This window comes from Magallana gigas, chromosome 4, assembly GCF_963853765.1.
Source record: "Magallana gigas chromosome 4, xbMagGiga1.1, whole genome shotgun sequence".
NCBI classification, from domain to species: Eukaryota; Metazoa; Mollusca; class Bivalvia; order Ostreida; family Ostreidae; genus Magallana; species Magallana gigas.
In genome coordinates this window covers 1,515,197-1,527,956 of record NC_088856.1, presented here as the reverse complement: position 1 = coordinate 1,527,956, position 12,760 = coordinate 1,515,197, and the positions used below count along the sequence as shown (strand labels likewise).

Genomic DNA, 12,760 nt, shown 5'->3' with positions numbered 1-12,760 from the left:
AGCTCTTTGATCCCCTAATTTAAGGGGCAAGTCCCTTTTTCTTGGATTCAAGTGAATTTAATTCTGAACACATTTTGTCAGCAAGTGTTTAGAAAATTTTTGGCCCCTAAAAACCCTTAATTACGTAACACATGATAAAATCATTACATTGCTTGAATATATAACTATAAGATAAACACATTTGCTTCTATAACATTTCACAAAATATTTCTCAGTAAAGGGCTACAGATTAAAGACTTTAGAGCCCTTTGGTCCCCTTTTATTAGGGGCCAGCCCCTTTTTCTTGACATGGAATGAAAGGTCGTTAAATTCTAAACAAATTTTGTTCAACACATGTTTAGTAATTCGTTACCGTTTTGGAGATAGTTGAGAAAGAAAGAAGGTTTTAGGGGCCGGTCCCTTATCTCCTTTTAGGGGCCGTTTAACGAAATTCTGACGGTTGCAATTTGTTGAGAACATCATTTTGAACAACTTTTCTTTTATACTGCATTACAAAATATTTTTCCTTTCTGAGATATGGGTGATCAAATGTTTTGACTTTTGGCCCCTAAAAACCCTTAATTACGTAACACATGATAAAATCATTACATTGCTTGAATACAGAACTATAATATAAACGCATTTGCTTTTATAATATTTCACAAAATATCTCTCAGTAAAGGGCTACAGATTAAAGATTTTAGAGCCCTTTGGTCCCCTAATTTGAGGGGCCAGCCCCTTTTTCTTGATTTCAATTAAAAGGTCATTTAATTCTACACAAATTTTGTTCAACAAGTGTTTAGAATTTCGTTACCGTTTTGGAGATATATGAGAAAGAAGGTTTTAGGGGCCGGTCCCTTTTCTGCTTTTAGGGGCCGTTCAACGAAATTTTGACGGTTGCAATTTGTTGAGAACATCATTTTGAACAACTTTTCTTTTATACTGCATTACAAAATATTTTTCCTATCTGAGATATGGGTGATCAAATGTTTTGACTTTTAGCCCCTAAAAACCCTTAATTACGTAACACCTGATAAAATCATTACATTGCTTGAATACAGAACTATAAGATAAACACATTTGCTTCTATAATATTTCACAAAATATCTCTCAGTAAAGGGCTACAGATTAAAGATTTTAGAGCCCTTTGGTCCCTTAATTTGAGGGGCCAGCCCCTTTTTCTTGATATCAAATAAAAGGTCACTGAATTTTACACCAATTTTGTTCAACAAGTGTTTAGAAATTCGTTACCGTTTTGGAGATATATGAGAAAGAAGGTTTTAGGGGCCGGTCCCTTTTCTGCTTTTAGGGGCCGTTTAACGAAATTTTGACGGTTGCATTTTGTTAGGAACATCATTTTGAACAACTTTTCTTCTGTACTGCATTACAAAATATTTTTCCTTTGTGAGACATGGGTGATCGAAATTTTGGACTTTTGGCCCCTAAAAACCCTTAATTACGTAACATATGAGAAAATCTCTATACTGCTTGGCTTCATAACTGTATAATAAACATATTTGCTTCTATAATTTATTACAAAATATCCCTCGGTAAAGAGTTATGGTAAAAAGACTTTAGAGCCCTCTAGGTCCCTTATTGGAGGGGCCAGCCCCTTTTTCTTGATATCAGCTGAAAGGTCTTGTAAATATAAACTTTTTTTACATTACATGTTTTAACAAAATATTTTCCAGAAAAGAGATAAAGAGAGAAAAACACAAAAATTCACGACGCTTTTTTAATGTCAATTTTCGAGCCGTAGCGAGCTTTGGCGCCAGTAGTGCTAAACATACAAAACAACAATCATGCAAAACTTCAATCTTTCCTTTACCTACCGTAGAAATTTGAGCTTAATATCTCTTATAGTTTAGGAGAACAGCAGAAGACAAAATACCCATATAAAAATTAGAAAAATCTCAATATCTCAAAAACGGATGTGACGTCATCAACACAAATTTTTTTTAATCAGGTTCAGACCAATATCTATCATATCTGAAACTTTCATTGAGATCGGCCGAGCCGTTTCTGAGAAATCGCGTGCACAAAAATAGGAAGAAAAAAAATAATAATAATAAGAATAGGGAAAAAGAAACAAAGCAATAACAATAAGGTCTTCCGTTGGAAACGGAAGACCTTAATAAGAATAAGAAAAGTGAAAAAGAAACAATAGAATAATAGAAGGGTCTTCCGCTGAAGACGGAAGACCCTAATAATGGTAATACATTCATTGGGTGTAGGAATAGTCTGACAATCCCAGTTTTTTTTACCAGCCTCACGCAGATACATTGAGAGATGGCACAATTGTTTGCGATTTTGAATGTCAAGGAGTTGAACTAACTTGTAGAAGGACGAGTCCAGAAATACTCTTTTAAAATACAATACACGTAAACATTTATAAAAAGGGCAGATAAGTATAAAATGGAATTCACTTCACTCCTCCACTTCACCTAAATTACAATATTTACAGATACGCAACGACCTGACAGTTCCATTATAACGGCCTTGCTCTACCAAAAGCATATGCGATGACAGTCTATATTTTGTTAAAAGGACAATTTAACAAGGTTTTCCGGAATATTTTTACGCAAATAAGATTGTTAGTAAAAGTGTCAGGCAGATACTTGTACAATAAACATTTAGAGGATGACTCGAAAAATGCATCTCTTTTCTTGTATAAAAAAAAATCAGTCAACCTCTGCTTTACATTTTTTAGAAAACATTAGTGTTTGCCACATTCTGTGAAAGCCATACTTCATGCATACTCAGTGATACTAATAATTCTCTGATATTAAAACACCATGACTTTGGTATCAATTGTGTAACCAATTCTTCATAAATATTGCGTAAAATACAATTTCTGTTGTAATCAATTTCAACCAATATTTAATGATGCGCAGTTTACGCATAATACTCATAGGTAGGAGAACTAACTCTGAATAAACCATATATATATATATATATATATAATAAAAGAAAAAAAGCAACACTAACTGCAAAACATAAGCGCTTTCATTGTTAAAAATCTTCAGACGTTTTACAGTCGTTAAAACTATGACGTAATTACGTTACCTAGTGATAACGTCAACAATAATACTATGACGTCATAATGCTTATTGAAGGAAGTTTATCCTAGAGGCAAGCAGTTTAGTCCTTAAAAACAACACATTCTCTTTTAACGGCAAACATTATTTGCAGCTTAAAGGAACGGCTATGGGGACTAAAATGGCCCCTACTTATGCCACCCTCACTTTAGGATACTTAGAAGAGAAAATGTATGAAAAAGCTAGACGGCAATTTAACCATCAAACCGCACAAAATATAAAAAATGGATGGAAAAGATATCTTGATGACTGTTTTATCATCTGGAACGAGAGCGACGCCAATTTAACAGTCTTTTTAGACATTGTAAATAATCTGGATCCAAACATTAATTTTACGCTAGATGAAAGTGCGATCTGTGTTCCATTTTTGGATGTGCTCATTTCTAAATGCGGAGAAAATATAACCACCGACATGTATTACAAACCAACAGATACCCATCAGTACCTTCATTTCAGCTCTTGCCATCCGGGCCATACTAAACGCGCAATTCCTTACAACTTAGCAAGGCGAGTATGTACCATAGTTAGCGACAACGAAAAAAGAAATGAGCGTTTACATGAATTGAAAGCAAGCCTGATAAAACAATGTTATCCAGTAGGAATCATAGACGATGGTATCAAACAGGCATTAGCACTGAACAGGGAAAATCTTATTAATCCTCCTGAAAATAACACCTCTGATTTAAAGATATTACCACTCGTAACTACGCATAATCCGAATGATATTAATATTATTCCAGTCGTACGTCAACTTAACAACATTCTACAAACTGATGAAAAAATGTCCGAAGTGCTGAAAAAATATAACTTCATCAACAGTAAAAGACAACCCAGGAATCTCCGAAGGATACTTTGCAAGTCTTCTTTTCAACGTCAATCTTATTCTGTCAGCAAGTGTAACGATCCCCGCTGTGGAACTTGCCAATACATTAAAGTCGGGAAATCGTTCAAGTTCGGGGACAAGGACTTTATTGTTAATGCGAACATGTCTTGTGCCTCTAAAAATGTTATATACAACATTACGTGTAGCGGATGCAACGAATTCTATATAGGAGAAACTGGAACAACCCTACGCACCCGTATTCGTATACACAAACAACACGTCAATCAACCCGAGTACAGAAAAATTAAACTTAGTGAACATCTTGATATTTGTGGCCACGGACAATTTTCAGTTTTTCCGTTTTATAAACTGTATACTGACAATGCAATTGAACGAAGGGAAAAAGAAAAACATTTTATAAAGTCACTAAAACCTTCGTTAAATAGTTTGATATAGACTGTTTCATCGTCTGTGATTTTGTTTTACTGTATATAAGGCTATATAACTTTATTCTATGATTGTTTCCTTCAATAAGCATTATGACGTCATAGTATTATTGTTGACGTTATCACTAGGTAACGTAATTACGTCATAGTTTTAACGACTGTAAAACGTCTGAAGATTTTTAACAATGAAAGCGCTTATGTTTTGCAGTTAGTGTTGCTTTTTTTCTTTTATTATATTTTTACCGGACACTGAGAAAATTCTTTTGTGATTTGGATATATATATATATATATATATATATATAAGGGTGTCCTACAATTACACAATTTAAACAAACGGTATTCACGAGTAATTTTTTTTAGCCCCCCCCCCCTCCCGGTTGTACCTGTGTCGCAAACTCTCTACTACGTTTTTACAATAGGACTACGCTCAAAAACATGTAGAGACCACCCTAATTCCTTTGATACTTTTAAATCTATATTTAGACATAATGAATAAATTAGCTATTTATTAAAAAGAATACTGTAAGAGAAAAAAAAAGATTGTAGCTGTCAATGTTTATGTATTTGTATTGATATTGACAGGTGTGAGGGACTGCAGCACATGTCTGAGTCAGTGTTTGTGGGACTATGTGAGATAGTGGGGACCTCACAACAGGTCGCCATTAGGAGGGAGACAACGGACATCAGGGAGATGGTGGCTGGACGACTGACACCTCATGATGGGATTATTGGGATGATGAGTGGCAGTTACAGAGAAGGGTTCAGATTGATTGGATCAGATATAGACAGTATGTTCTGGCTAAACGACCAACGAGTGATCATGGACATGTCTCAGTCTGAGTATTACAACACAGCCAATACAATCTTGATTCTCTCTGACAGTTCTGAGAGTCCACCAGGATTCACTCTACTTCAGTTACTGACACCAACAACAGACAGAGAAGTCCAATCGGCATGTGTCAGAATGAATAACAGAGTCTATATATCTAGTTCTATATACAGACAGTTAACTTGTTCAAAAGCAATGCCTAATTCTACTGAACATGGACCCTGTGGTAGTGGTAATATAGCAGGAAGATTAGAATATGACAATGCCCATTGTTTTGTTTGTGACTTTTGGCCTCAGTCTGCCTCCTCGTGGATAGACAGATGTCACTCATGGCCTGATCCTGAAGTTGTTCATGATATTGTCAGAAATGGGTGTCATTTTGTAGCAATAGGACACCCATTAGGACCAAATGAAAACCTACAGTGGAGATTTTCTTTTTCTCTGGCAGAATGTAAACTTGTGTACTCAATGAACCACAGTCAGTTTTTGATATACGGATTGCTAAAATGTTTCTTAAAAGAAGTGATCAATCAACAGTCAGAAGAAACCAATAAACTACTGTGTTCCTATCACATGAAGACAACCGTTTTTTGGGCGATTCAACAAAACACACTACCTCACTGGTGTCCACAAAATCTCCTGGCTGGTTTTTGGATATGCTTTAAACTCCTCCTTAAATGGGTGCATGAAGGAGTCTGTCCAAACTTTTTCATCCCACAAAACAACCTGTTTCTGGCAAAGGTCCGTGGCCCAACACAAAATAGATTGTTCCTACAGTTACACGAATTGTACAAGAAAGGTATTGTCTGTCTATTACAGAGTTCCTCTATCAGGTCCTATGTCATTGGTGTCCTGTACAATCCTAGGCTTTCAATTTGTACAAATGAGAATGCAATGAGGTATGAAGTTGATTTTGATCTGGAACTTGTCCAACAATGTTTATCTATTAATATTGATATCACAGACCTTCCTCTACATTTACAAGCTATAAAAATAGTAGAGCAGTTGGTAAATTCTCCTCTGCATCAGTATCAAGATGCCATTTTACGGAAATTGTCATCCTCCTTCTTTAAAAATACTGCATTTATATTACATAACATGTACACTATGGGAGTTGTTAACAAACATGTATATATTGCCAACAGAATATCCTGTCTTATGCTGAAATTAGCTGCCAGGTTTGGATGTATATCCAATATGTTGTACATTGCCATGTATTATTACAATACACTCAGATACAGGAAAGCTTTATCTGTTATAGAGATAATAAAAGTCAAGTTAGCACAGCCATATTTGATGTATAGGGGACATGTAGACAGAGAGAGGTATACTGAGGCTGTAGGGGGACAGTCCTGGTCTACAAAGATGAGACAGGCTGTAGCAAGGGATATCACACTTGACAATGAAATCTGTTATATCAGTGAACTAATACCAGAACAACAGTCTGCTCTACAGAACAGACATCCTACATTACATATCCCAGTGTTTGTAATGTTACACTTCCTAGAGTTCTTGTGTTACAGACACATTGATACAACATTATCACAAGCAGCTCTAGATGATCTACAGGTCCTAATCCACCATGATCAGGGACTGTATGTATATGATCTACTCAGAGACATCTCCTGGGAGATCCTGGGGATCTGTCAACAGATCACAGGGAACCTCCAAGCTGCTATATACTCATACCAACAGTCACTCACACAGTATCCATACCACAAAATACAAACAACTACACAGGGGAGAATACAGGATATGGTTCAGTCCACACTACTACAGTAAATAAACACTATGTCTTGATTGGAAAATAAGAACAAATTTATGCTGGGTAAGAGTAATTTCCACACAGAAAAATAATCATGTTCAGGGGAACATTTCCAGATCAACATTATTAGAAACATCAATATTTATATTTTATCAGTGCAAAGTGGTTCAATATCAAGATATGTTGCTACTATTATTGTACATGTGCTTATAATGGTTAATTAAACATCACCCAACTTCTTTTAATTATAAGTTCACATTGAAATGTTATTCTGAATTATTTCAGTGATCCTCAAATGTTAACTCAATGCTAGATAGTTTAATAATTTATTAATGTTTTTGTTGCATTACTTAACAAAAACCTATAAATAATATAGCGATTCCCATTGCATTATATGTATTTATAACATAATATTTACATATTCAAAGAATCTTCGCCATTCTTTAAAAATCCACTTTATTTTATTTGTGGTTTTTTTTTGCCAACGATGAAAAATTAGTTTTTAACTACCAGTACATGTAGTTTAAACCGGTTTGTTTGCTTTCGAATGTACAAACCTTAAGTTTCAAATGCATTGTTAATGTCAACTCTAACACCTAAAATAAATATTGTAAAATCATTTGTTGTTGTCTTTTTAAAGATATTTTTGATGGTGAATATGCATCAGTTTTGTGTTCATGAATAAAACTTTTGCACAGACCATATGAACTGTATTCTGACTTCCAAATATTGTACTTGCATGTACATGTCAACCTTCACCACAGGTACCTGACGTTATATATTTTTCTCAAAACTAAAATATAGGCCTATACCCTATATCTACATTGTATAATGTATTATTTGATATAGGGTATCGGTATACATTTTTATTATGAGAAAAGTATACAACATCAGGTGCCTGTGACTGTTACATATAGTTCTTCTATGTAATGCATTGATGGACAAAAACAACAAAGTTATCCTACTTCTTTAATATAAAAAAGTAGAAAAAAGAATTAGAGAAAAGGAGAAAGTAGATCCATATAAACAATAAAAATGATTTAATGTCGACAGATTGACGCCGATTGTGAATATTTTTTCTACAAACAATGATTGCTAGTTTTATAATCTTAGAACAAGTGGCCAAAGGTCCATACTGCTCACCTGAGCAACAGTATACAGTTGCTGACTGGGTTCAAGGGCAACAGTTGATCTGTCCGACCGGCTCGCAAACTGTTGCCCAAGGCTCTAGGTCTTGGGCAACAGTTTGCAAGTCGGTCCAATAGATCAACTGTTGCCCGAGACACTGTCAACAACTGTTTTGTTATACCCCTACTAATTTAATAACTCCTTTCGTGGAATGTGACGTCATCAATCAACAGTCTTTTTTAACAGTCGATTTTAACAGTTCAAATCCAACAGTTCCAGTCCAACAGTCATAATGCTGGACTTTTTTTTCGTATAGAGTTATATAGTAACTGTTTTACAGGGGTATAACAATAGCTAATCAAATAAACATTACTGTATCAAATTCAAAATATCTTTAAACCTAAACAGTCTATCTTGCACAAACAGTTAAACAATTTATCCACATATTTCTATGGTAAACGTGAAGCTCCTTTTGTTGTGTTAGTATTCAGGAGAAGATTTTTCTCCAAATGTTTAACCCCCACCCCCTCTAGTATTCCCACTTTTCTCAAGGGAAAAATGTTTTGGAATCTGCACAGCCTGTGTTTTCACACAAGTTCCAGCATTTTTCTTTATATATTCCTATGTAAAAAGTTAATATTTTTATTTTCCATCTAATAATTTGATAAAAAATAAGTGAAACTAGTCTTATCTTTTGCGTTTGTCAGAAATTCCATCTCAAAGACTGATACCCTTTGTAAAATGTTTTCTAGATACAAATAGATCCAAAATTATCTTGAGGGCATAGGCTTGAATGACAACTCCAGTATTGGTAACACATTAAGTTATATAGATCTCCTTTATTTTACAATCAAAACGTTCAAAAGGATATGCAGAGGGCTACATGAAACAAGCTATTAATTATCACACGAAGCCCCTTATGTTGTTTCAGTATTTGTAAGATTTTATTTTATAGTCAAAACGTTCAAAAGGAAAAGCAGAGGGCTATGTGAAACAAGTTTCAAATTATCACAAGATAACAAAGAGCCCTTCTCAACACAGACCATAGATTACTATACAGATTATGCTACACAGTTATTCTTTTGTCGTTGAGTCCGGTTTCTTTCGACCTTTGCCTCGAGCAGCTCGCTGGGCAGCAAATTCTTCCTTGAAATCTGCATGGTAATCCCTGGGAATAAAAAAAACCAGGAGCCTCTAATCATCTAGGCGGTCAAACCATTCATAAAGATGACAACTTGTACCTTAATCCTGTTCTATCTGAAGTACTGTAGTATTCAGAGTCATACTCACAAATACAGCCATATAGTACTTGAGGGAGGTATATAATGTCAAAAGATAAACTGTTCTTTATATATAAAAAATATAAGATCAATGTTAGAATAAGTAATGACATGTACAAATTGTTTTTCCATCCAATGGAATGTCTTAATTTGTTATAATTGTATTATCATCTCATATTTGTCCGTTTTCAGCTGTGATTTCAAACTTGAAAAATGTTTGCATCTGTTATCTGATACACAAAATATGATATTTACATTCTACTGTGTTTTTTTTCCATTAAATTCTGTGATCTTTAATTCTGTGATGTTTAAAAATGCCTCTAAATGCAACAACTTATCACTGCATATAAATTTTTCAAGTAAATTACATATAATAAGTAGTTCTCAAACAGTGATATCGATCTCTATGTTGTCGGTTAAAAAATATATTTCATAAATATTGTCAAAACACTATGTTTTACAATTATTCAACAAAAAGTTGATTTCATTGTTATTAGCAAAATTTCAAGAGTTATTTTCCATGGATTATACATGTACATGTATTTTCATGCTCATCGATCTCAACTCAACAGTCTATATGATAACCAGTTTAAACCGCTTTTATAAAACAGCTGTTCTTGCTGTTACTTATTTACTCCCTCCGTGATATGCAATTTGTATTGATTTATCTTAGTAAATACCAGTAATTGATTTCATCAGTAGGGAATGTAAATATAAGTATTGAATGATTTATTTTTGACGTTGTTATTCAATTTGTCTGCTCAACTGCAGTTATTGACACGATGACGTCAAAAATAAATCATTCAATGCTATATCAATCATAATTTTATGTTGCAACATTTTCATGGAAAACTGCAGCTATCCTCTGAATGCATGGATCTAGAAAAGGGAGGGTGGAGGGGGGGGGGGGGTTGTCAGAGGGGTTTAATTGGAGTTATCCCAGGGCCCCCACCTGGAAACAAGGTACGATCTCTGCATGGAATTACCCGAATCATGATTGAAAATAAATCTCTATGTTGCAACATTTTTAACGGAAATGTAACAATTCATACCTGAACAGCCCATGCTCCCTGAGTCTGACCAGTAACAGTGAGGCCTCTGGGTGTTTAGGGTAGTAGTTTATGATTTCCGGATCTTTGTACTTGGGCATACTCTTGAACTCGTTGATGATGCGGGTCGCCGTGTAGGTCTTCTCTCTGGTGTACTCTCCGAAGATCCTGGCCGACAGATGGGCCATCCTCCGAGCGTACCGGGACATCTCGCCCTGAAGATGAGGGAGAAAATTCAAAGTTCATCTAGCATTGAATGCTTATTTGTGGATGCTGTTGGTTCTATAACACACCAGACCTTAAAAAATTTGCTGACAAATTGAATGCCGAGCACTGTGCATGCTAGGCCTGGTGTGTTATATTAGTATGACGACATCCAAAACTATGCAAAATGTGCATAATATATTTATGTTTATATGTATAAAATGTTTGTGCATTGTTGCTTTAAAGACGTTATATGCTCTTAGTCAGGGAAATGAAACATACTTGGAACAACCATATTAACAAGTTATTTAGTTAGCTTCCACGACTAAAAATATAGTGCCAGAAACATTGCCCAGAATTATTTTTTTATTAACGAATACTTATGATTTAATGATTATGTTTCATAATTCAGCGCATATCAAATAGGTTATGTAAGTTTGGACTTTTCATCTAACAACCCAAAACGTGTGATGATGTTTTATAAACTTGTGCTCATGCAATTTAAGTTATAGGAAATTGAACGTCGCCGATTTCCAATGCAGACATAAGGGGAAATGTACACTGAATATAAATATATTTATTTAAAAACTGGATTTTTGGTATGATACGTAGGGAATAATCCGATTTCTATGGTGTTCCGATGGGGCCACTTCGACCTTTGCACTTTCGCCTTTAGGTCGAAGATGCGAGAGTGCGAAGTTGCGAAGGCGAAAGTGCGAGAATGCGACGGCGAAGGAGCGAAGATGCGACGGCGAAGCGCGAAGTTGCGATGGCGAAAGTGCGAAGGCGTAGAAGCGATACTACTATCGCTCCTTCGCCTTCGCAACTTCGCACTCTCGCCTTCGCAACTTCGCACTTTCGCCTTTTTTTATAGCATTCAGAAAGTCTCAGTCGATTACATAGAATTTGATGCAGGCACCGTACTCGCCAAGGTTTTCCGATTAATCTATGATATTATTGGTACGCATGCACTAGGCCATTGTGCTTACAATGAATATTTATAAATATTTTAATGTGTATGTGACATATATGTTTACCAGTGCTGGTCATGCCTAATCATTACACTCCACATAAAATGTAATGTCCGCCATCGCCATAATGTATACATATGCACTTCCAGACTCCTGTCACTTACCAGCTGTCTGTTTACCATGGATCAAACACAATATTATTCTAATTTCATTATGCGACACTCCTTGCTCATGTATGGATCTAGAGCCCCCCCCCCCCCCTCGGAAAATTCAATATTAATAACTTCACACATGCAGTAAAGGGAGAGAGAGGGTCCGGATCCCATCCCCCCGGAAAATTTAATTATATCAATTATATATAATTAAAACTTTCCAAAATATGCCACACCCCCCACCCCGGCAAATCTAATTATCCATCGACCCCCCCCCCCCCCCCAAGAAAAAATTATGGATCTGCGGAGGCTGTTGAAAATAAATTCTAAATAGTTCATCGTCTGCCTCAGATGTCCTTTTGTACAGCTAAAATTGTCGAAGGCGAGAGTGCGATAGTAGTATCGCTTCTTCGCCTTCGCATCTTCGCGCTTCGCCGTCGCATCTTCACACTTTCGCTCCTTTGCCGTCGCACTTTCGCCGTCGCAACTTCGCACTCTCGCACCTCGACCTAAAAGCGAAAGTGCGAAGGTCGAAGTGGCCCCATCGGAACACCATAGATTTCAGTTTTTAACACTGTTTAATGTTTTTTTTCTTAGTCTCATTTGCAACACTCTGACACATAAAATTCAGATTTTGAATTAAAAATCTTAAAGTAAAAAATGTGGAATCTATAATTATTAATACACGTGACTTGGAGTTTGTAGCATTCATTGTTATTCAACGTTACAATCACCATGTAGATCACCTTGTATTATACTGTAATTGAATTGCTCAAATCAAAACCTGAAAAATTTGTTCGTAAAAAAACTAAGTCTAACGTTACAGATTGAATGAACTTCAGAACTTCAGGTTTGTACTTACCTCGTTTTTGTTACAGCAATCGTATCATTAATGTCACATTGCGAACGAAGGAAGCCAAATTCTCAGTGTCAAATTGGTTCCTTATTTTCAAAGCCTATCGGACACGTTATTAAACGCACATGCAACGAAGTTTCTAGGGTTGGACCGAATTGGTTTTAGTTTTAGCTTCTACA

The 12,760-nt window shown here is 35.6% G+C and overlaps 3 protein-coding genes across 3 annotated transcripts in view; 2 read left to right on the top strand and 1 right to left on the bottom strand.

Annotated features, from left to right (window-relative positions):
• The window catches only part of LOC105323101 (uncharacterized), a 43,971-nt gene extending 36,421 nt beyond the window's left edge, over positions 1 to 7,550 (top strand). The window contains exon 2 of the mRNA XM_066080840.1: positions 4,930 to 7,550. Coding sequence (XP_065936912.1) covers positions 4,930 to 6,958 — 2,029 coding nt within the window. The 3' untranslated portion in view covers positions 6,959 to 7,550. The remainder of the gene's footprint in view (positions 1 to 4,929) is intronic.
• The window catches only part of LOC105323102 (UDP-xylose and UDP-N-acetylglucosamine transporter), a 69,420-nt gene that overhangs the window by 8,459 nt on the left and 48,201 nt on the right, over positions 1 to 12,760 (top strand). The gene's annotated exons all lie outside the window — the stretch shown is intronic.
• Positions 8,894 to 12,726, bottom strand: LOC105323038 (small ribosomal subunit protein mS33). The gene is made up of 3 exons (XM_066080844.1): positions 12,588 to 12,726; positions 10,402 to 10,613; positions 8,894 to 9,237 (listed from the first exon to the last, which is right to left on the bottom strand). The coding sequence occupies exons 2-3, from the start codon at positions 10,605 to 10,607 to the stop codon at positions 9,144 to 9,146; spliced, it is 300 nt and encodes a 99-aa protein (XP_065936916.1). The 5' UTR covers positions 10,608 to 10,613; positions 12,588 to 12,726; the 3' UTR covers positions 8,894 to 9,143.